This window comes from Benincasa hispida, chromosome 7 (genome assembly GCF_009727055.1).
Source record: "Benincasa hispida cultivar B227 chromosome 7, ASM972705v1, whole genome shotgun sequence".
NCBI classification, from domain to species: Eukaryota; Viridiplantae; Streptophyta; class Magnoliopsida; order Cucurbitales; family Cucurbitaceae; genus Benincasa; species Benincasa hispida.
This window is the reverse complement of record NC_052355.1, coordinates 37,268,551-37,291,638: the sequence shown is the minus strand read 5'-3', so window position 1 is coordinate 37,291,638 and position 23,088 is coordinate 37,268,551. Positions and strand designations below refer to the sequence as shown.

Sequence of the window (23,088 nt, the reverse complement as noted above, 5' to 3'; positions counted from 1 at the left end):
GATTAAATAATAACAATAATATTGAAAGAAAGAAGATGACACGAAGTTTACGCAGAAAATCTTGGAAGAGGGAGGAAAAACCACGGTAGAAGAGCTCTTTTTTATTATTATTATTCAACTTACACCATACATGTCAGACCCAAGATATAAATAGACTATATAAAACTCTAATACAGAAACAGGAAAAGTAGGCCAAAATAAAAAGACTAAAATACCCTTAGGGCCAATACATAACAATCCCTTATTTTCAAGTTGGGGCGTAGGTGTCAGGCCAAAGTAAAAAGACTAGAATGCCCTTAGAACTAATACATAACATTCCCTTATTTTCAACCCTCCCCCTTAGTTGGGGCATAGATGTCAATAAGACCCAATTTGCTAAAAAAGTATCAAACCTTTGTTTGAGTAATCCTTTAGTGAGAATGTCAGCAACTTGTTGACTAGAAGGGATGTAAGAAATACAAATACTGCCACTGTCCAGTTTTTCTTTGATGAAGTGTCTATCGATCTCCACATGTTTTGTTTTATCATGTTGCACAGGGTTGTTGGTATACTTATAGCTGCCTTGTTATCACAACAGAGCTTCATAGGAGTATCACTGTCTTGATGAATATCAGACAAAACTTTCTTCAACCATATCTCTTCATATATTCCCAGACTCATAGCTCTGTATTCAGCTTCAACACTGCTTCTAGCAACCACACCTTGCTTCTTACTTCTCCAAATAACAAGATTACCCTACACAAAAGTAGGGTACCCTGAAGTCGATTTTCTATCTGTAACAGATCCTGCCTAATTAGAGTCAGTGTAAGCCTCAATGTATCTCCTGTCGAATTTCCTGAACATTAGGCCTTTACTTGGAGTAGTTTTAAAGTATTTCAGAATTCGATTTACAGCCTCCATATATTTCTCGTAAGGTACCTGCATAAACTGACTAACTCACTGACAGCATAGGATATATCCAGTCTAGTATAAGATAAGTAGATCAATTTTCTCACTAGACGTTGGTATCTTTCTTTATTAACAGAAGCTCTGTCAATGGAATCTCCCAGCTTAGCATTAAATTCAACAGGGGTATTAAAGGGTTTACATCCATTCATCTCTGTCTCCCTCAACAAATCGAGTGTGTATTTCTGTTGAGAAACAGAAATCCCCTCTCTCCATCTTGCCACCTCCATTCCAAGGAAATATCTTAAACTCCCAAGATTCTTAATCTCAAATTCATCAGCCATTTTCTTTTTCAGCCTGGTAATCTCAGCAGCATCATCACCTAACAAAACGATATCATCTATGTACACAATTAGAACAACTATTTTCCCCGATATTGACTTCTTTGTGAACAAGGTGTGATCAGAGTGCCCTTGAGTAAAACCTTGGAACTTAACAAAAGTGGTGAACCTATCAAACCAAGCTCTTGGAGACTGTTTCAAACCATATAGGGACTTTCTGAGTCTACAAACCTAATGGTCAAATTGAGCTTCAAAACTAGGAGGACTCATATAGACCTCTTCCTCTAACTCATCATTCAGGAATGCATTTTTCACATCAAGTTGGTGGAGAGGCTAGTCTTTGTTAATTGCTAATGAAAAGACTCGTACTGTGTTTAGCTTCGCTACAGGTGCGAAAGTTTCTGAGTAGTCAATTCCATAAGTTTGAGTAAACCCTTTAGCAACCAACCTGGCCTTGTATCTATCAAGAGTTCCATCAAACTTATACTTTACAGTGAACAACCATTTGCACCCAAATGCTTTATGCCCTTTAGGGAGAGCTACACAATCCCACGCATTATTTTTTTCAAGAGCTTTCATCTCTTCTATGATCGTAACCTTCCATGGCCATATGCACATTGGTTGGTATTGTTATTGTATCCAGGTTAGTAGTGCATGCCCTGAACTCATAAAACAAATTACTGTAAGATAGGAAACTATGCATTGAATACTTAGTACATGACCTAGTCCCTTTTCGCAAAGCAATAGGTATATCAAGATAGGCATCATAACCTCCTATTTTTCCTAACCCCTCATTGGTAAGAGGACGGTGGTCACACTTAATAACCTGTGGCGCACCCTCACCCTCATGTATTTCTCCGGATGACTCATAACTACCTACAACTTTGTCATTTTCTGGAACTATCACATTAGTTTCATCATTGTCAATCACATCATAAACATCACCCTCAACACATACATCAGTATTATTAGGAAGAGAAGTACCTTGAGTTTGAGCTGGTGCCAATTCCGATTCATGGACCGTAGCCAATGGAGCAACAGGAGGCACTATTTCCTTTATAAGATTCTTCTTGTAGTATGTTATCCATGGCACCTGTTTACTAGGAAGGGCAGTGTCATTTGTACCTAGGATAGGCTCAGGAAGAAAGTCCATAGGAACTGAATATGTGGACCAGTTAGTCTCTTCACTAGTATTCTCCCTTTGAAGAGGACTAACAAGGAAGAAAGGTTTATCTTCAAGGAACATTACATCCATTGAGACAAAGTACTTCCGTGAAGATGGATGGAAACACTTATAACCTCGTTGGTGAAGAGGATACCCAACAAAAACACACTTCTGAGCATGAGAGGCAAATTTAGTTCGGTGAGGGCCATGACTAGGAAAAAGCAGTGCATCCAAACACCCGAAGAAGCACATCAGGAATAAGACGTGTTGAGAGGTGTTCGGAATTTGAGAACACGGGAGGGCATCCGATTAATTAGATGGGCTGCAGTTAGAACGACATCTCCCCACAAATAAGAGGAAGAGAAGTAGAAAGCTTGAGGGACCGAGCAACCTCAGTGACGATTTTTTTGTTCAGCCACCCCATTTATTGAGGAGTATAAGCACAAGAATCTTTCAAAACTAAGAAATCATGAAAGCTGTTATTAACGAATTCACGACCATTGTCACTACGAAGAATGACAATTTTTGTGTTAAACTGAGTCTCTACTGTAGTATAAAATTGTTGGAATACAGACGTTACTTCTGACTTATCAGTGAGAAGAAACACCCATGTAAGACGGGTGTGATCATCAATAAAAGTTACAAACCAACGTTTTCCGAACGAAGTAGTGATGTTTAAGGGACCCCAGACATCACTATAGACAAGATGAAATGGTTGGGAAGGTTTGTAAGGTTGAGATGGGAAGGTGACCTAGTGCTCACAAGACAAAGAAGAAACATCAACATTATGCAATAAATGGGGAAATAAATACTTCAAATATTGAAAGTTCGGATGACCAAGACAAAAATGCCATAACATATAATATTTTTTAGAAGTTGAGAAGCAAGAAGACAACGGACTAGTCCTATAAAAACTTCTACTGGCAGCATCATCAGAAAGGAAATAGGGTCTCTTATCGTGTCGGATAGTGCCAATCATCGTCCCCGAGCTCAAGTCCTAAAATAAAATAGTATCAGATGAAAAAATAACTTGATAATCCAGATCTATAGTTATCTTACTGATAGACAATAAATTGTAAGATATTTTCGGGACATGTAACAGATTCTATAAGGTCAAACCCTGGAACGGAGAAAGATGATCATTTCTTGCAACAGGAGCAAAGGACCCATCTGCAATATGAATTCTCTCATTACCAGCGCTCAGGAAATATGAGAGAAATTGATCAGACGAGCCAGTTAAATGATTTGTTGCTCCTGAATCTAGTATCCATGGTTTCTTACCCTTAATACTAAGAAGACTAAAGAACTGAGGAGTACCTGACTGGACAACTGCACCAACCCCAACATTACCAGGGTCATTCTGTGTGGTCACCTAAAATTGAGACTGTGAAACACCATTGGTTGAATCACTCACAAGTGCCCTGCTAGGATTTGACTTATCATTTGGAAGGCGACGTCTACCATTCGGAGGTCGACCATGTAACTTCCAGTACTAATCCTTATTATGCCACAGTTTCTTGCAATGTTCACACACTGGATGAGGCTTACCATTCTACTTGTCACCATCAGACCCGAGCGATTTTGCACCAAACGCAGCAAAGTCAATAGGATAGACAATAGGATTGTTCATTGCACTCGATCTATCTTCCTCTAACCAGACTTCAAAACAAACTTCCATGAGAGAGGGTATTGGTTTTTGTGCCAGTATCCGACTGCTCCCTGTATCAAATTTGGAGTTTAGACCGGCAAGAAAGTCATAAACACGATCAACTTCCTCAAGTTTTAAATGTTGAACTCCACCACACAGACAATCCCAAACAATTTCCTGACATAGATCCATCTCCTGCCAGATTAAAGACAGTTTGTTGAAATAAAAAGTAACATTCATGAACCTATTTGCGCAAGGTGTACGATCATGATGCATTTTGCCTCTTAGAGTACAATTTCTTTACTGCATCCCAAATATCCCAAGCAGTTGCAACCTATAGTAAGGATTTCCCTATCTGTGGTTCCATGTTGTTGGGGATCCATGCTTTTAGCTAACAAAGAACGGAGCAAGGAGTCTTCTCCCTTCCAAACACATTCATGCGGATCTCTGAGTCGAGGTCTCAGTATCTCACTAGTTAGATACCCAAACTTGTGACCCCCCTTGAGACCCATTTTGATGGACTGGGATCCAGAGAAATAATTTTGGCCATTCAACTTCTCCTTTGTAATAAACCCTGTAGAATTTCTCACAAATCTAGATAAAAAATTTGCTATAGGTAAAGTAGGGAAAGCAGTTACCGGATTTTATGAATACATCGGTAGATCGAAAGATAGAACTAAATTTATAGGGTTTGACTGGAGGTTGCCCTAAGGGCAGCAATCTATTGTTGAAGGCTAATTAACTGTTGTTGGACCACCATCGGAGACAAACCTGTCGAACCTGAAGTACCATGACTAGCCGACGCATGTTGAGTAAGATAGGTGGTTGATGTGTTCGGTTGCTATCCACCCGGAAAACGACAAGGATTCACCCGTTTCAAACATGAATTTCCAACTGTCAATGCTCGTGCCGCTTGGGTGACCGATGCTGGGGAGATCGGCGACGAAGTATGGTGCATCAGATGGCACTGGGATCAGGTTTGCCTCCATCAGTCGCTGGAGCTGGTTTGACGGAAGGAGTTGGGCCAGTGTAAGTTGGGTCGATGGAAGGAGTTGGCTTGTCTGCGCCAGCTGCAGCTCAGAAGGAATCGGCTACATCAAGGGTTTTGTCTGCGCCAGTCTCTGCTTGAAAGAAATCGTCTGCATTAGCAGTTGCTCGGATGGTGACGCGCGAACGCCCTGGTCATCATGCGATGGCAGCTTGAACATCAGGCTAAGATGGAGCCACTGGAGGTACCTGTCGACAGCGGTTTGAACGACGACAGACGGAATGGCAGTGGTGGCGTCAACTGTTTCGGTCGTGTTTTCGTCAACGACGGCTAGGGTTTCATCACCATGCTTTGATAATATATCAAAAGAAAGAAGAAGATGACACGAAGTTTATGTGGAAAACCCTAGAACAGGGAGGAAAAACCACGGCAGAAGAGCTCTTTTTATTATTGTTCAACTTACACCATACATGCCAGACCCAAGATATAAATAGGCTATATATTTTTTTTGAAACAAAAAACAAGATATAAATAGGCTATATAAAACCCTAAAACAAAAATGGGAAAAGTAGGGCAAAGTAAAAAGACTAAAATGCCCTTAGTGCTAATACATCATGCAAGAAAATATACTATGTGAACATGTTTTCAAAATTTATATGTTAAAGCTGATAGATATTAAAAAGAATTGAAAAATCAACAATAAACTAGCAATAGAGACTAAATTTAAGATTTAAAATAAGTACAGAGAGTAAAACTGGACATCTGAAAGTACAGAGACCAAAATGGTATTTTCCAATAATAATATCTTACAAGTTTCTCACATCAAAAGTTATATGGTTATCTGAACACTTTCAACATTATAGCTTTGATTCTCTTTTGTCCAATTGTAGAGGTCTTTTGTAACTCGAATGGCTTGGGATCCTTCTGTCTTCTTTTGTAAGTTCACTCATCAATTGCATTGTTTTTTTAATCCAAAATAATAATAAAATAAATAAAAATTGTCTTACAAAATTTGCTTGAGCTATAAATGTTGAATCACCACTCAACCCAAATACTTAACGGTTATAATAAATTTAATATCATATCAATACTCTAGCATTTCCCCTCGCTTATGGCTTGAAAATTTGAAGGTTCGACAAGTGAAATTCAATATAAACTGGGGAGAGAATTACTTTACTAGGTTCAAACTCATGACATCCTGCTCTAATACCATGTTAAATCACCATTCAACCCAAAATTTAAGTCGTTGAGTTATGGTAAATTTAATATTATATCAATACTCTGACAAATAAGTAACCTAAACTCCCACAAATTTTGTTGACAAAAATGCAATCCCTATGATTCTCTCTCATCCAAAAATAGTAATGATAATAATAAAAACCCAACTATTTGCAAATTACAATATCTTACTTTATTTAAAGAAAAAAAAATGTTCTTTATCTATTTTCAATAAAGAAAAAACAAGCTTTACTTTTTCATTAACTAAATTTCCACCGTTCATGTCATCTACATCTACGCAACAAATTGTTTCTTTTATCCTTTACTTATAAGTTTCTTATCCAGACTCCAGACGGAATAAAAGCATCCCAGTTTCAAGAAATAATTTTATTTTAAAAGACCAGTCAGAGAATAAATAACTCATTTTGGACAAATAGCTTTCCATATTTTGCTTCCTCAAGTGTTCCACAATTTCAACATAAAATATTGCTAAATTATGTTTGATCTAGTTTTGAAACCTTGGGGGTGTTTAACTCACCAACTTCATAAGTTGGTTTTAAACAACTCAACTTCAATAGAGTTTACTATTGAAGTTTGCACATTTATCAAGGAACTTCATTTTCTCCTTTCTATTTTGCACATTTATCGAAGAAATCCATCCACTTCCCAAAACTAACGAGTGTATTCAAGTCCATCGATTAGAAGCCATACCGTTTTTTAGTTACATCATTGGTGGTTTTCTTTTCAATTGGCTGCTTTTCAAAAGGAGGGCAACCATCACGTTTCCACCATACCTACAAGCACATTCGGAGATATTTATGCTAAAAAATGGTTATGGCAAAAAACAAGAATATGATCAGCAAGATAGTGAAAACAATTTCTTACCCAATTATTTTCTCGTTCTAATATATGCTCAATCTTCTGAAGGAAATCTTTCCCTCTGGGCGGTGTCACCTCAAGCAACATCTTCACACGCTCTTCACAAGATTTAATTTCTTCTCTCTGAATTTCGGTTTTCAAATATATTTTTTTTAAAAAGGAAAGGGCATATAATAATGCATAGAATTAAAAAAAGAAAAGGTTGCCGGAAAATAGACTCTGGGGCATCTCACGACAATGGTAAAGAACAGTATCCATCCATTTTATGTTAGTTAAAATAAAACAGAAGGCATAAATTATTTTTTAAAAAATGTATTTTCCTTTAACCAATTCCATATCTAACTAGCTAAACCATCCCATTCCCGTTAATAATAATAATAAATCAATAGAATTGATATTCTTCAATGCCTCAAACAATGATGTTGAGGAGTTGAGAAATATGAAAAAAAGTGCTCTCCTCTCCCCTCTCTCCTCCCTTCCCTCATCTCTCCGGCAACCCTCCAGCCTTTCTTCTCCTTTCCCGCGACGACAGTCTGAGCCCTATCAAATATTCTATCTTCAGCGCACCAAAGACAAGTCTCTCCTCAAATTTTAACTCCTTTTGGGTCAAGAAGGAATCTGAAGTGTTGAACTTAAACTTGAATTCCTTGGTCGTGGTTTCAAGACTGTTTGATCAATATACTTGGGTGGACAAGAAGGCTCTGGAAGATTTCTTCCAGTCACAACTTTCATTCAATCCTTTTATGGATGATAAAGTGTAGAAATTAGAGGAATAGAAATATGAATCTCCTCTTTTTCTTATTCAATCTATGCAGATTAGGTCTTCTTATATAGGAGAGAAACCTTTTACAAATATAGAAAGAATAAAGACAATAAAGGAAAACGGAAAAAATATCCATATACAAATATAGAAATTCCAACACTCCCCCTCAAGCAGGTTTGAAGATGTCTTCCATAGCCAACTTGTCAACCAATCTATCAAATTGTTCTTAGGAAGGCCTTTAGTTAGCACATCAGCAATTTATTTTGATGTATTTTCTTTAATAACATGCTTATCAACCTCAATATGTTTTGTTCTATCGTGTAGAATTGGATTATGGGCAATAGAAATTGCAGCTTTATTGTCATAATAAATCCGTATAGGCGTAGTCAAAGAAATCTTCAACTCTTCAAGCCTCACAAATTCCATGAGCCAAGGCTCTAAACTCTGCTTCAACACTACTTCTGGCCACATTTTGTTTTTTACTCCTCCAAGTAACCAAATTTCCTCCAACGAAGGAACAATAACCAAAGGTAGATCTTCTATCTATAGTACTTCTAGCCCAATCTGTAACAGTATAGATTTCTATTTGGAAGTGATTATTCCTTCGGAATAAAATACCTTTTCTAGGAGACCCTTTCAAATATCTCAAAATTCTGTGGGCCGCGCTTCAAAATGAGTCGGTCCAGGAGCATGCATAAACTAACTAACCATGCTCACAACAAATGCAATATCAGGACGTGTATGAGACAGGTAAATTAATCTACCAACAAGCCTCTGACATCGTTCCTTGTCCTTTATTTCTTCTGCTTTTGCTGCTAGAAGCTTTATATTAGGTTCAATAGGAGTTTCTACAACCTTGCAACCAAGCAAGCCTAATTCTTTAAGTCATGGACATACTTTCTTTGGTTAACAAAGATCCCCTTTTCTGATCTTGCAAATTTCATTCCTAAGAAATATTTCAACGTTCTCAAGTCCTTAATTTGAAATTCAGGAGCCAGTTTTTTCTTGAGATCAACTAAGCCTACTTCATCATCACCAGTGAGAATAATATCATTTACATAAACAATCAAAATTGAGATTTTATTATTCTCTAAATGTTTATAAAATAATGTATGATCTGCTTGACTTTGAAGAAATCTATAACTGGACACAACTTTTTCAAAATGCTCAGACCAAGCTCTTGGGGACAGTTTAAGACCATAGAGATTTTTTTTTAATTTGCAAATTTTATAGCCAACCTCCTTAAACCTGGTGGTAAGCTCATAAAGACCTCAGATCACCATTCAGAAAAGCATTTTTCACATCAAGTTGGTAAAGTGGCCAATCTAAATGAACTGCAAGAGACAAAATAACTCTAATAGAGTTAATTTTTACAACAGGGGCAAATGTTTCTAATAATCAATTTCATATATCTGAGTGAATCCTTTAGCTACCAGTCTGGCCTTGTAACTTTCAACCCTACCATCAGCATGACATTTTATGGTAAACACCCATTTACACCCCACTGGTTTCTTATTTTTAGGTAATTCTACTATTTCCCAAGTTCCATTTTGTTTTAGAGCATTCATCTCCTCCATAACTGCTAATTTCCAATTTGGATCATCTAAAGCCTCTGTATATTCTTTGGGACAAACAAGTCATCAATCCTGGATGTGAAAGATCTATGACCATTTGACAATTTTTTATATGACAAAGTTTGCAATAGGATGTTTGGTACAATTGCGAATACCTTTTCTAAGGGAATATCAAGATCAAACTCTACTGGAAAAGTACTTTGAGTAGTTAAAGGAGTAGGAATAGAAGAAAAATTACCAGTTTCAGTCGTCGGGGTCTCAGATTGGTCGTGTGAAGGACCAACTATCTTGTCTTGGTTCCCTTGATTGAATTTTCTTCTAGTATAAAATTTAAACTCAGGCACCTGATCAATATGATCATTGTAGTATTTCTCCTCTGATTGAGAAGTTTCTACACTTGGCATCATAGATCTGGTAACATCTGTACGATTAAGACTGGAAAAAGGAATACAAACATCCCAAAAAAAATTTTCCAAATTTGGCTTCTCCCCCTAAAGAGAATTTTGGGAAAAATAGGATTGATTTTCTAAAAAAGACATCCATACTCACAAACAGTTTTTTTTTTTTTTTTTTTTTTGTCAAAGGATCAAAACATTTATAACCATTTATAACCCACAAAAATGCATTTAACAGCCCTATGATCAAGTTTGGACCGAAATTGATTGGGTATGTGAACATACATAATACACCCAAAAACTTAGGGTAATTCAGAATATATGTGGGATATTAGAAATTCTTTTTTAAGGCGGTCGATGGGAGTCTTAAAACTCAAGATCTTACTAAGCATTCTATTTATTAGGTAGATAGCTGTAAGAATTGCTTCCCCCATAGATATTTTGGAACTTGCATAGAAAACATTATAGCACGTGCCACTTCATGTAAATGCCTACTTTTTCTTTCAGCAATCCCATTTTGTTGGGGAGTATCCCGACATGTAGACTGATAAATGATACCTTTGTTTTTCAAAAATTCACCAAAAAACTGATTAAAGCACTCAGTTCCATTATCAGAGTGTAAAATGCAGATTGTGTTTGAAATTGAGTTTCAATCATATTGTAAAAATGTTTAAAAATGTCTTTCACCTCAAATTTTTTTGCATTAAATAAACCAAAGATAAACGAGTATGATCATCAATAAAAGTAACAAACCATCTCTTTCCACTATGAGTCGTAATTTTAGAAGGACCCCAAATATCAATATGAATTAAATAAAAAGGTTTTAAAGCCTTGTAAGGTTTTGGAAAATATGTGGACCGATGATTCTTTGCGAAAATGCAACTTTCACAAACAAGAGATTAACAATCAATTCTCTTAAATAAATTCATAAACAAATATTTGAGATAAGAAAAACTGGGATGCTATGATGCCATAGTATAATTTTTTCTTTAACAGAAAGAGAACTGATACTACTAAGACCTTGAGTTATTTTATTACTAAAAGAACCTTCATCAAAGTAGTATAGACCATCAAGCATCCTAGCACTCCCAATCATCCTCCCCAAATCCTGATCCTGAATACAATGAGATTCAAAGAATGTAACACGACAATTAGAATCTTTGGAAAGCTTAGAAACGGATAAAAGATTACAAGCTAATTTTGGAACATGTAAGACAGACTGGAGAGAAATTTTTTCAGTCAATTTAATAGTTCCTTTTCCTGCAACAGAAGAAAAACTACCATCGGAAATTCTAATTTTCTCATTGCGATATAATGGAGAGTACGAATTAAAAGAAGAAGAAAAACTAGTCATGTGATTTGAAGCTCCAGAATCAATAATCCACGTAGATGAATTACTACACGAGAATGTCTTGGGACCTGTGTGAGTTTAGAAACACATGAATTATTAGATGAAAAATTGGTGGTTGACAGTTGTAGGATTTGATGAATTTGCTCTTGTAACATGGTAGAAGATTTAACAAATAGTAGAAATCCACCAAAAAGAAACAATTTTTAAACCAAATCCAATAAAAGCAAACCAAACCAGAGTGAACCAGATTTTAAATAAACTCGGTAGACCAAGCCAGACTAAATGCTGAACCAAATCAAACCAAAACTTGAATCCAACCAAAATTTTGACAAGATCTGACGGAAATTCGCCGAACACAAAGGGCTGAAACAGAGGTTTCACGGCAATTTCGACTAGTGCGTGCAGCAAAACCTGAGTGGTTCGCAAACTCTGGCGGCTGGATGGATGATGCGTCGTTGATGACTGACCGGACGAACAACGGTTGATGGTGGCGCAACTGTAAGCGGCAATCAAAAGATCGCAACAAAGGTGTGACTGTAGTTGGCAGAAAACTGATATGGTGATGCTACCTCGATTGACGGCAAGAACTCACGGTGACACTGAGTAGCGAAAAAAGGACGGTCAGCGACGCAGACAAGGTTGGAACACGAAGAGCTGGATGTTTGAAAGAAGCGCGACCAAAAACACATTCACCGGAGATGCAACTTTCAGTAGCCGTCCGGTGGAGATCGACGTGCGGCGGTGATGCTCCTGGTGACTAATGGTGGTGGCGAACAAACGGAGGCTGATCGGCGGCAGTAGTGGTTACAAAAGGTAGTGTTTTTTGGGTTTTAGGATTTCAAAATCTTTAATGCTCTGATACCATGTAGAAATTAGAGGAATAGAAATATTGATCTCCTATTTTTCTTATTCAATATTTGCAGATTAGGTTTTCTTATATAGGAGAAAGACTTTTTACAAATATGGAAAGAATAAAGACAATAAAGGAAATGGATAGAATAAAGATAATTAGGAAAAAATATTCATATACAAATATAGAAATTCCAACATAAAGCCATTATGAAAATAGAAAAGGGTTCAACTTTTCTTAATTTTGGTAAATGGAAGCACTTTGCGAGAATGCATGTAAAATTGGATTTTTGGTCAAATCGTGCTCATTCTTAACCAAAATCTCCTACTAGGTGCTATGGAGGATGGATCTTTGTTAAAAACCCACCATTAGCTTATTGGCAAAGCTCGGTTCTTTATGCAATTGGGCAGAAATTAGGTGGGTTTTTTTCTTTGGTGAAAAAAGAAATGTACCTCTTCATTAAGATAATGAAATGAGACAATAGATCAAAGTACATGATATAGAAACAATAAACATTAATTCAAATGGATCAGTGAGTGCACCTGGACATCTCGAATAGGTCGACACCCCTTAGCACTCTCATTATATCCAAACAAAATGAAACAAACTATTCAAAAACAAAAGAACAATCATCCCTACAAATACAACATGGAGCCACTACACAAAGACAACTACAAGTACAAATATTCATAGAAAAATACAAATACATGGGCAGCAATTAGGTGATTCATCAAGTATTTCTTCTCAGACAATTATTTGGATCGTTATTCAGCCATTGTTGAAGTGGAAATAAATGTTTGTGGTTTCATCCTAGCTTCATTGGATATCAAGGACTTCGATCTTGGTGATTTTACCGTCTATTTTGAAGCAATAGACCCTTGGAATTCTCAAAACGTGAAGCATTTGTGATTTGAGTGAAGATCTTTTGCTCGATTATGACTTTTCAAATTCTATTGATCAAGAACGGGCTTTACAAGTGTCGAAAGATGAAGCGATCTTTGAAAAAGATGTAAGTGCAGAGTCGATCGATTTACTCTCAAGAAATTATGATCAATGCTCCAACTGTTGCAATATTAAATGAGAAAAGGTAGTAAATCTGGTCTCTTGGATGAGGAAACCGTTATGGCGCCAGAATCATTAAGGTCCTGTGGTATTAAAGACCTCGAGTTTCACTCGGACAGCCCAAGAGTCCCTTAGATGCATGAAGAGAATATTAATTATGTTGGTGGCGATAACATTGTGGTTGCCAATCATTTTGGTTCTCTCTCCAGCATTAAAATGGAATTTCAATCCCCCTCTCCTTTAATTGAATGGGCTGGAAATGGGGAAAATAAACATTCACAGTCGATCGTTCTTCTTCACAAGTATGAAAGTAAAATCTTTTAACTAAGGATTTATATCACACTGAAGGGGAAAGTCAAATGGTGCTTCAAATTTCTTGGAAGGGGAAATGTCGGTTCCAATTTTCCAAACAAACCCCCAGGTTTATGACACTTTTGGTAAGACTCCAAAGAAGCTTATTCAAGCTTTCCCTCTGCATTATAGGTGCTCCCTCCCTTGCTCCCAAGTTATCTGATGCTAATGATGATCTTATTGAACTTGCTTGTCTTCGAGCGCCAGCCCTTGATTTGCCCTTGTCTAAGTCCAATCAAAAGTCTTCAAAGATTATTCTACTTTCACAAGACTTCATGCTCTCCTCTCTCTCTATTCCGAATTCAAAGAACCGATTTATTTGGGGTGTTCCTCAACAAGTTAGCTATCATTGTCACTCAATTGGAAATGATAAACATGATGATTCAGATACAAGTGTTGGTAGTGAAGAGCCAGAGCTAAACTCTGTGGAACCAGCCTTCGAGGAACCCCCTCCAGAGAAGAACTTTGGAAAAGATCTTGTTGACTTGTTTCAATGTTCAGCCGAAAAGGAGTATGAAGATTACTCCATGGATTAAATGGGACCTTGAAGCTAATGCTTATTAATCTACGTGGAGGTTTAAGGTAATTGGTTGGACTTGCATGAAATCCTTTAGTATTCAGATTCTTCATATACAAGGAGTGGGATGAGATGTTTATCAATACAAGAGTCTGAGACAAAATCATGATTTCTCGGATTATTTTCCATTGCTATTAGCAGCTGAAATAGTTCGGTGGGATCCTTATCTATTTCGATTTTGTATTAGTTGGTCAATTTTGTTGCAGAAGTTAGAATTCAGGACTGGGCTGGTTTTATGCTTCCAAGCTTAAAAAGATAAAGGTGGCAGTCAAGTCTTTGTTTGCAGTTTATGAAGAAAGTCTCCTAGCTGAACTTGAATTCCTTGTTGCTAGGTTTGAAGATAATATTATTTCTCCCCCCAAATTTGATTTCCTCAGCTTTTGAAGGGGAATTCATGGAGTTTTATCTATCGGTGGTGCAAATTTTGATCCAGAATTGCAAACATTTGACTCAAGTTGGGGCCGTGAGCACCAGCTTCTTTCATAGTTTTTTAACAGCCAAAAAGTGGATGATTCTAATGCCGAGTTATTTTCAAGCATTGGGATTTCTCTTAGTTGCTATGGACAAAGGATGTTAAAGCTTTTCTTGTGAAGTTTTGGTTTGTAAGATTCATTGTTTTTTTCTTGATAGAGAGAAAAGTTCTTAAGAATGGTAATCCGGACAAAGTTCTATCTCAAATTTCATAGAGAGACGACTTAGTTGTTGTTTACATCAAAGCTTTTGGAGATCAAATGAAATAGGGTGGGAGTCTGTTGAATACTATGGCACATCAGATTGGCACTGATTCCAAGTTGTCTTTGTTGAAGGTGGTGGAGTTCTTCATCATTTTCTAGTGTTAGGATGTGATGAGGGGTGCTAAGGGAGTGTCAACCTAGTTGAGATGTCCGGGTGCACCTGCTGATCCTTATGACTACCTTGTAAATTGAGCATTAGTCTCACTTCATTTTCTTAATGAATAAAGAGACTTGTTTCCTTTTAAAAAAAAAAAAGCTTCGATGGTCTTGCATTGAATTCAGTCTCGTGGATTTGGTCTATGGTTTGGTTTGATTTTTTTTTTTTAGACTCGTGAAAGTTGAATCAGGCTTCCTCTCCCTTGGGGGGTGTTTGGCATGCAGGTGTGGAATCTTAAGTCTAAGAATATTAAGCCTGGGGGTTCGACTAGAATTATAATTTTATTTAATTTACTGTTTTTATTTTACTATGTTTTGAGTACTTCAAGAAATCAAAAAAATTGAAAAATTGGATCACTTTAACTCATTTGAAAAGGATCTATTTTTTACCATATGCTAATTTCAAATTGAAATAAAGTACGTACTTTTAGACTTAAATTCAATTATTGAAAAGCTATAATATTTTTTAATCAAATTAAATTTGAGGAAACAAAAAAATCATAAAATTTGAGTTTTAATTTTTATTTGACACTAAGGTGTTTCTAACAGTTTAACTCTTTACATTTAGAAAAATGATTCTAAATCTTTGAGCTAGTTAAATTGACCAACAGTAAAAAAAATGAAAATGTTAAATTATATTAGGCCTATTTATATATGTAGCCTAAATAAATATACCTAATTATACAATTGCAGTCAAATGAGCCATTAGTTTACACAAAAATATGTCCCGATTAACTTTTTTAGTTCTTAACATGTAGGGGAAGTTTCTTGTAGTTATGAACTTTCCAATTTTTTTTTTCAGAACTGTACAAATAAGAAAAACATCTCCAAAAATCCAAACAATATATTTGATGTATTTACATTTTTCAGTATATTTGTAAACACGCCAAAAAATAAACCATGGTACATGCAGTGTATATTTACATTTTCTACTATATTACTTGTATATTTGACACATACTTGAGATCTCAATAGATAGGTGATTGATTTTCAGCTAAGAAAAATAGAAAATAAATGAAATCTCTTAAAATGAAGGAAATATTAATTTTAATCAAAGAAGGGAAAAGAGGGAATTAAAAAAGATAATCTAATAATAATAATAATAATTAAAAAATTCCAAAAGAAAAAGGGTATATGAAAAAATTATCGTAATTAAACTAAGGGCCTCTTTGAAATGACTTGGAAAAAAACTGTTCGCCAGTGGGGTTGCTGGAAGTGGCAGCTGGAGGTTGGCCAGTCCGCCAGAGTTGGTGATCGGAGGTTGGCTGACAGTAGTTGCCAGAGGTGGCAGTCGGAGTTGGCCAGCGGCGATCGAAGATTGAGGCTGTATTTGTTTGTATTTGTTTTTTCGGACTTGTCCAGTTTTGATCCTTTTGGCTGTATTTGCTTTAAGTTGATTTTTCCTTTTCAGTCTCATTGTAATCTTGAGCATTAGTCTCTTTTCATTACATCAATGAAAAGTGTTGTTTCCTTTTTAGAAAAAAAAAAATTGTTTTTTTCTTCGTGACAAGTCTTCTCCTTGATTTGTCTGGTTCAAGTTCAATTGGAATTAGTCTAATTTGGGATACTTCTGTTTTTCTTGCATAGTCTTTTGTATTTTGGGAGTTGAATTGCTTTTTTTTTTTTAAATGGAAACAAGCCTCTTCATTGATGTAATGAAATGAGACTAATGCTCAAAGTACAAGAATATTATACAATGAGCAAATCTTCAAAGTATTTGGAGAGGAAACACCACGAGGAGGCATTAAGCTTTGCAGCTTTGAAATGATCATGCCAATGAGTTGCTTTATCATAGAATACTCTTTGATTTCTCTCGAACCACATATCAGATAATATTTCTTTGATTGCATTAATCCATAGCAACCTTGAGCCCGCTTTCAGCTTAGGTCCAATCAGAATCTGCATGTATTCTTATGGAAGGACCTGCCGAATACCCACCTTATGCCAAAAATATTAAATAAATTCTGCCAACATTTAACAGCGTAAGAGCATTCGAAGAACAAATGCTGCTGGGTTTCATTGGCTGCCATACAAAGGGGGCAGATTGAAGGAGACAAGTCGTGGGAGGGGAGTTTTCTTTGAAGTATCTCCGAACAATTTAATGATCCAAAAATCATAATCCAAATCGTAATATTGACTCGGTACAGACTCTTGGTCTTTCAATCTTCTCATTATTATCTTTGTATTTTGGGCATTGGTTTGAGACTCTTTTCATTTTATCAATGAAAAGTTACCTTTTCAGGATTAAATAGTTATTGTAGCAAAATACACACTTCAACGTAGGAGGCTTTGTTGGCTGCAAAATAGTGGGAAAATAAAGCAAAATAGCATTTAACTTGGAACTGTTTTCAATTTAACTCTTTTTAGGGAAAAAAAAATCCTCATAAATAGTTTCGAGGCTAAAATCCAGAAGGGAAATATGAATTAGGATTCAAGTAAGGGTTGCAATATAGTGGGACACTACAACAGCTTAAAAATGTGATACGGTACTCACCATGGTTTCAGATGGAATATCTTTCTCATTCTTTCCTGGGGCCTATAACAAAAAAAAAAAAAAAAAAAAACTAAACTCAATAATTGGAATATATCAAAAGTAGATAAAACCAAATCTGCCTAAGAATTTTAAAACAAACAAACATTGTACTTTTAGATAATCAAACAATATAAGGCACTGCATAAGAACGTGACGCCGAAAACTTGGATCCTTCAACTGCCACCAAAAGAAGAAGGGAATAAGAAAACGAGACACAACCGAGCTAGTTTGAACTTGAAATTTTACAACTTTAGAAGTAGTATTCATATAAACTAGATCAAACTTACTTCTAAACCCATCAGTTTACTACTAGTAAGATATTTAATGCTAAAGGTTGCTGACTCTTCCTCCAAGATGTTAGCATCTCCCTCTTCATCAGACAAAGGTTGTGCATCAAAGGTATTCAATACGACCTTTAAATTTCAAAATCCAAACAAAATGCACTTTATCAGATGTATATATATACCATTAAAAGAAAAGATACATGAGCTAAAAATAAATAGACAAGAACAAAAAGGTATACCATTAAACTGGATGTGAACTTTTGCCACTTCGTTGGAGCAAGTGCAAGGGAGGCAGGATTACAAAAGTATTCCTGGACAATAATACACATCAAACTTTTGGTGTCATTACCCAAGTGAAACGTGTTAAATTCACAAAATTAATTACATTAGCACTTGAAATGTTATAATAAGATGAGACCGTGAGAGAGTTTTATTAACCATTATAAAATTCATAATTATTTAATTTGTTTTAGAAAAGGATGTTGATTTGCCCATAGACGTGTTGTCATTTGGAGCTGCAGAGAAGAAGAAAGTAGTGAGCAAGGGATCAGAAACAAAGAGGTTGAGAAAGAAGCATGGTGAATTGGATAAGATTTTTCTTTTTAAAAGGAAACAAGTCTCTTCATTAATATAATTGAATGAGAATAACACTCAAAGTACAAGAGAGTTATACAAAGAGCATAAAGCATAAGACCTAGGGATCTGGAGGCGCACCCAAACATCTCAACTAGGTTGACGTCTTCTTAGCGCCCTCATCATATCCTACAAACTAATCTCAATGTAAAAGGATTCAAGGCTAAAACACAACCCTTACAATGAAACGAATAAAGATACAAGAAAGACATCTTCCTAATGAAAAGTAAAGAGAAGAGAAAAAGGGCACACACTTGTTATGTGGAAAATCCTAGTACAGGGAGAAAAAACCACGGTACAAAGAACTTTTATTATAATAAAGTGATACAGAGTAATGCCCAGAGGCTACATTTTAAATAGAAAAAGATGAAACCCTAGGGTACACATGAGAAGACAAAAATGCCCCTAGGGCAAATATTCTATTTTCCAACACTTCCAACCAAAAATACTACAACAAAGCACCAAATAAAAAAGCAAACGGCCTAAAAGCAAGAGCAAACTATGCTATAAAGATAAATGCTTGCCCGCTTAAACAAAATTCTTGAATGGAATAGGCCTCAATTGCTTGGATTGAATGCACCACAAAGAAGCATTCTGACGGGCGACTTTAAAGGGGATCTGACCAGACAAGGGTTTTATCATGAAACACTCTTTGGTTTCTCTCAAACCACAATTCAGCCAATAAAGCCTTGACTTCATCAAACCAAATCAAACGAGGCTCTCTCTTTAAATGAGGACCGATTAAAATCTGTTGTACATTCTCTAAAACCATTGCTAAGCACCCATGAGGTATTGAAAGTATTGAATAGTTTCCACCAACATTTAGCTAAATATGGGCAAGTGAAAAAGAGGTGTTGTGGATCCTCTCCATTTTGTTTACAAAGAAAGCACATGGAAGGAGACAAGCAAATTGAAGACAGCTTGTATTGCATAATGGAAAAGACGTTTAGTAGACAAAAGACCATTATCCACACAAGAATGTTGACACATCTTGGACAATTTGACTTCCACAATGCCTGATAGATCGATTTGTCCAAAGGGGAAGATGGAGATAGATGTGCTGAGAGAGATTTCACGGAGAAAATCCCACTCCCTTCTAGTGACCCAGATCTTTTTATCAAAGTTTTCAGTCACTTTTCTATTTGAAATTTGGTGAATCGGAGAAGATTATTTTTAGGCTTTCTGAAAGACAGCCATATTGGACGTCAAAATAGTTGATACAAGAGACTGACCAACCAGAACCATATTTGAAAGGAAATACTTAAAGACCTTTGTGTCTCCAACATCAAAGGTACACCAAGGAACGTATGAGCTGAAGCCAGAATACAAGGAATCATGTGAGGAAACGAAACCGCAATAGGTGAGTTATGTTCCAAAAACCGGGAAATGACTTTGGTTTTGGTATTTGACTAAACATTCAGTGGAAGATTTGTGTGTGGATGGGAGGGGGCTGCTCTTTTCTTTGGTTTTTAAGTCTAGATTTAGGATTTCCCCATTCTCGATCCTCATAAGTAACCACTGAAATATTGTAGAAATGTGAACCCATCATTGCTCTTCTTAGGACGGTATATTGTCCATAGTGATCACAGTTGGTTGCAACTTTTGATCGTAATTTCTATTAAAAGTTCTTTTGTAATTGGCAAGTATTGTTTGGACGCGGTCCCAACTTAAAGTTGACCATAGGAAGGTTCTCTTGTTTCTAGGTTAAAAAAAGCAACAATTCCTGTTTAACCTTGCCAAGGACACTATTACTAACATAATAAATCTATTTGCAATGCTGGAATGAATTTAAAAAGTGGTTAAAATACTATCTTCTTAAATAACTAAGACATTGTCTCCTTTCATTTTCTTAAGTGTGGTATCTGCCGGAGATTTGATTGGTTGGCTTTATATTTTTCTAAGGCATTGATTTTTGCATTGTCTCAAATAAAGTCTTTAACATCTGGTTTAGACAACAAATTATTTTCTTGTAGAAATTTCTTCCTTATCGGGAAAATTCCGGTTGATTTATTCCATTCTATATTTTCCTTTATTGAGGCACGGCTTATTTTTTCCAAATGCGGATTTGTTTCCTTTCTTGGTTTCAATTATTAATAGAGAATTATGCTAATCATTTAGGGTTGTCGCTTTTGTTATTTGAGCAACACGATTTTTTCTGTTATGTGGCCGAACTATGCAACATTACATTTTTGTTCTTTGCTCACTATATTCCATTGTGAAAGGTTTTCATCTGATGAGTGCATGTTGAAGATAATCACGGTCTTAGAGGGAGCCTGAGCCATAACTGTCGAGAAGGGATTCTCACAGTCTTAGGGGGAGCCTAAGCCATTGTTATGGAGAAGGAGTTCTCCATCTTAGGGGGATACTAAGTTTCATCAGTGAAGGGAGTTTGCTGACTTGAAGGAAAGATAACAACGTTGAGAGGAGCCTCACACACGGTTGAAAGCCGAAGTGTTCAACAATAATATTATCAAACTTAGGGGAGCCTAAGCGCATTTGAAAGGGAGTCTCACATCTAGGGGGAGTTTAGGTGATTAGTGAGTTGAGCTCTGCGTGAGTCACTGTAGTAGTCGTGTATTATAAACAAGTACTATGTTGTAAACTATTTAACTTATTAATATTAGTGGATTATCTTTCCCAGGCACACTACCTCCCGAACGTAGGTGGATTTCACCCGAACTGGTTACCAACTCCTATATGTCATTATCTCCTTACTTCTTATTGGTATCTTGTTGTTACAATTGTTGTCTTTGCTTTCCATTTAACATCCGTAATTCGAGTGACGAGTCAACCTAACGCTTTTTCAATTGGTATCAGAACGGGTCACCTTTATCGCAGGTGTTTCGATCATGAACAAAATCAAGGAAGGTGGCTCCACCACTCATCCTCCTATCTTAGATGGGACAAACTATTCATACTGGAAAGCTCGAATGACTGCCTATCTGAAGTCGATTGATAGCAAAACATAGAAGGCTTTGGTTACTAAAAGGTCTCATCCAACCATTAAAAATGACGATGGGAAGGAAATCTTGAAACCTGAATTACAATGATTAGAAGCAGAAGATGAGGCGTCCTTAGGCAATTCTCATGCCTTAAATACAATATTTAATGGTGTGGATCGCAATATATTTAGACTGATCAACATATGCGTTTCTGCAAAAGAGGCGTGGGATATTCTATCCATTGCTCATGAAGAAACTTCAAAAGTGAAAATGTCAAGGTTGCAGTTGTTGACTTCAAAGTTCGAGAATCAGAAAATGCTAGATGATGAATCAATTGTTGAATTCAATGTACGGTTACTAGACATTGCTAATGAGTCATTTTCTCTAAGAGAGAAAATTTCAGAAGAAAAACTTGTCCGAACGGTGCTTAGGTCTCTACCTAAGAAATTTGATACGAAAGTCACTGCAATTGAGGAGGCTAAAAGACATAACATCCCTAAAAGTCGATGAACTATTTGGCTCGCTAACCTTTAAGATGTCCCTAGATGGAAAGCTCGAGAAGAAGAATAAGGGAATTGCTTTACAGTCCTCAATTGATGATGAGCAAGTTGACGCTAACAGAGAGTCTGAAGATTCCCTTTCTAAATCTATTTCACTGCTTCCAAAACAATTCAATCGTGTTCTCAAACGATTTGGAAAGAAGCCTGACAATTTCATTCTAAAAATAACAAGTCTCGTGAGTCTCTTCCACTCAAGCAAGTCAAAACCCAAAGTAGTAGGAAGAAAGTCGACAAGTCGGTGCCTTAAACCTTAAAAAAGAAAGTTCATTCAAATGTAGAGAGTGTGAAAGTTATTGTATTTTCAAGCAGAATATCTTAATTTCTTAAAGAAGCAGGGTAAAAGTTATGTTTTAACCCTATCCGATGATCAGTCAGAAGACAACACAGATTCAGAATAAGATGTCAAATCTCTTGTCAGTAACATCTCATCTGACACCTTGTCATGTGAGATTTTGGAGTATGATGTGTATGCTGAACATGTTCACGACACCCCTAACCATGGGTCTGCGGATCCTTCTTATCAAGTTCTTTTTAATAAATGGCAAGATGATCAGAAAGATTTTGATGTGCAAAGGGAAAAAATTAAGACTTTGTTGGCAGACGATTACAGATTTATGACTACTATTGCAGAGTTGAAGCGAGAACTTAACCAAGTTAGAGCCGAGAAAGAATTTGTGTAAAAATGTTAGAATGTTAAACACTAATACCGAGTCCCTAGAGAAAATTTTGACAAAGGGAAAAATAGTTGGAGATAATTCTAGGTTAGGCTTCTTAAAAGGTGAAAATCATCCGAATAAACAGTCTCAGTATAAAGGGAAGCAAAAGATTGAGTTTGTTAGAAGGCTTTACAGGTACCTCCTTTAGCAACTCAACGCAAGTAGCCAATCGTGTTCACAGACCAAGATGGATCTGCCACTACAGTAGAAGAGTGGGCCATAAACGACCATTTTGCTATCAATTGTTGGAAACTCTTCACAAATTTACCTACTCCAAAAAGGCTACTCACTTCTCTCAAAATAGTCCTCATAGAAAGTAAAAAATGAAACAAGTTTGGAGAATGAAGAATGTTCAAAACAAATGCAATGTTGTACTGACATCCCTTAGATCATCAGCTAAAAAATATTGGTACTTTGATAGTGGGATCTCCGTTACATGATTGGTGACAAGAATTATTTGTCTGAACCCAAGCCTGTCAACTC

General features: G+C 36.3%; 1 protein-coding gene across 3 annotated transcripts in view; it reads right to left on the bottom strand.

Annotated features, from left to right (window-relative positions):
* LOC120081427 (THO complex subunit 1) overlaps window positions 1-23,088 on the bottom strand; it is a 49,441-nt gene that overhangs the window by 8,437 nt on the left and 17,916 nt on the right. For all 3 annotated transcript variants that reach the window (XM_039036276.1, XM_039036275.1, XM_039036278.1), the window contains 6 exons: window positions 17,994-18,065; window positions 17,758-17,883; window positions 17,582-17,647; window positions 17,432-17,473; window positions 7,131-7,247; window positions 6,957-7,039 (listed from right to left, as the gene is read on the bottom strand). In XM_039036276.1, the coding sequence (XP_038892204.1) occupies window positions 6,957-7,039; window positions 7,131-7,247; window positions 17,432-17,473; window positions 17,582-17,647; window positions 17,758-17,883; window positions 17,994-18,065 (506 nt within the window). The remainder of the gene's footprint in view (window positions 1-6,956; window positions 7,040-7,130; window positions 7,248-17,431; window positions 17,474-17,581; window positions 17,648-17,757; window positions 17,884-17,993; window positions 18,066-23,088) is intronic.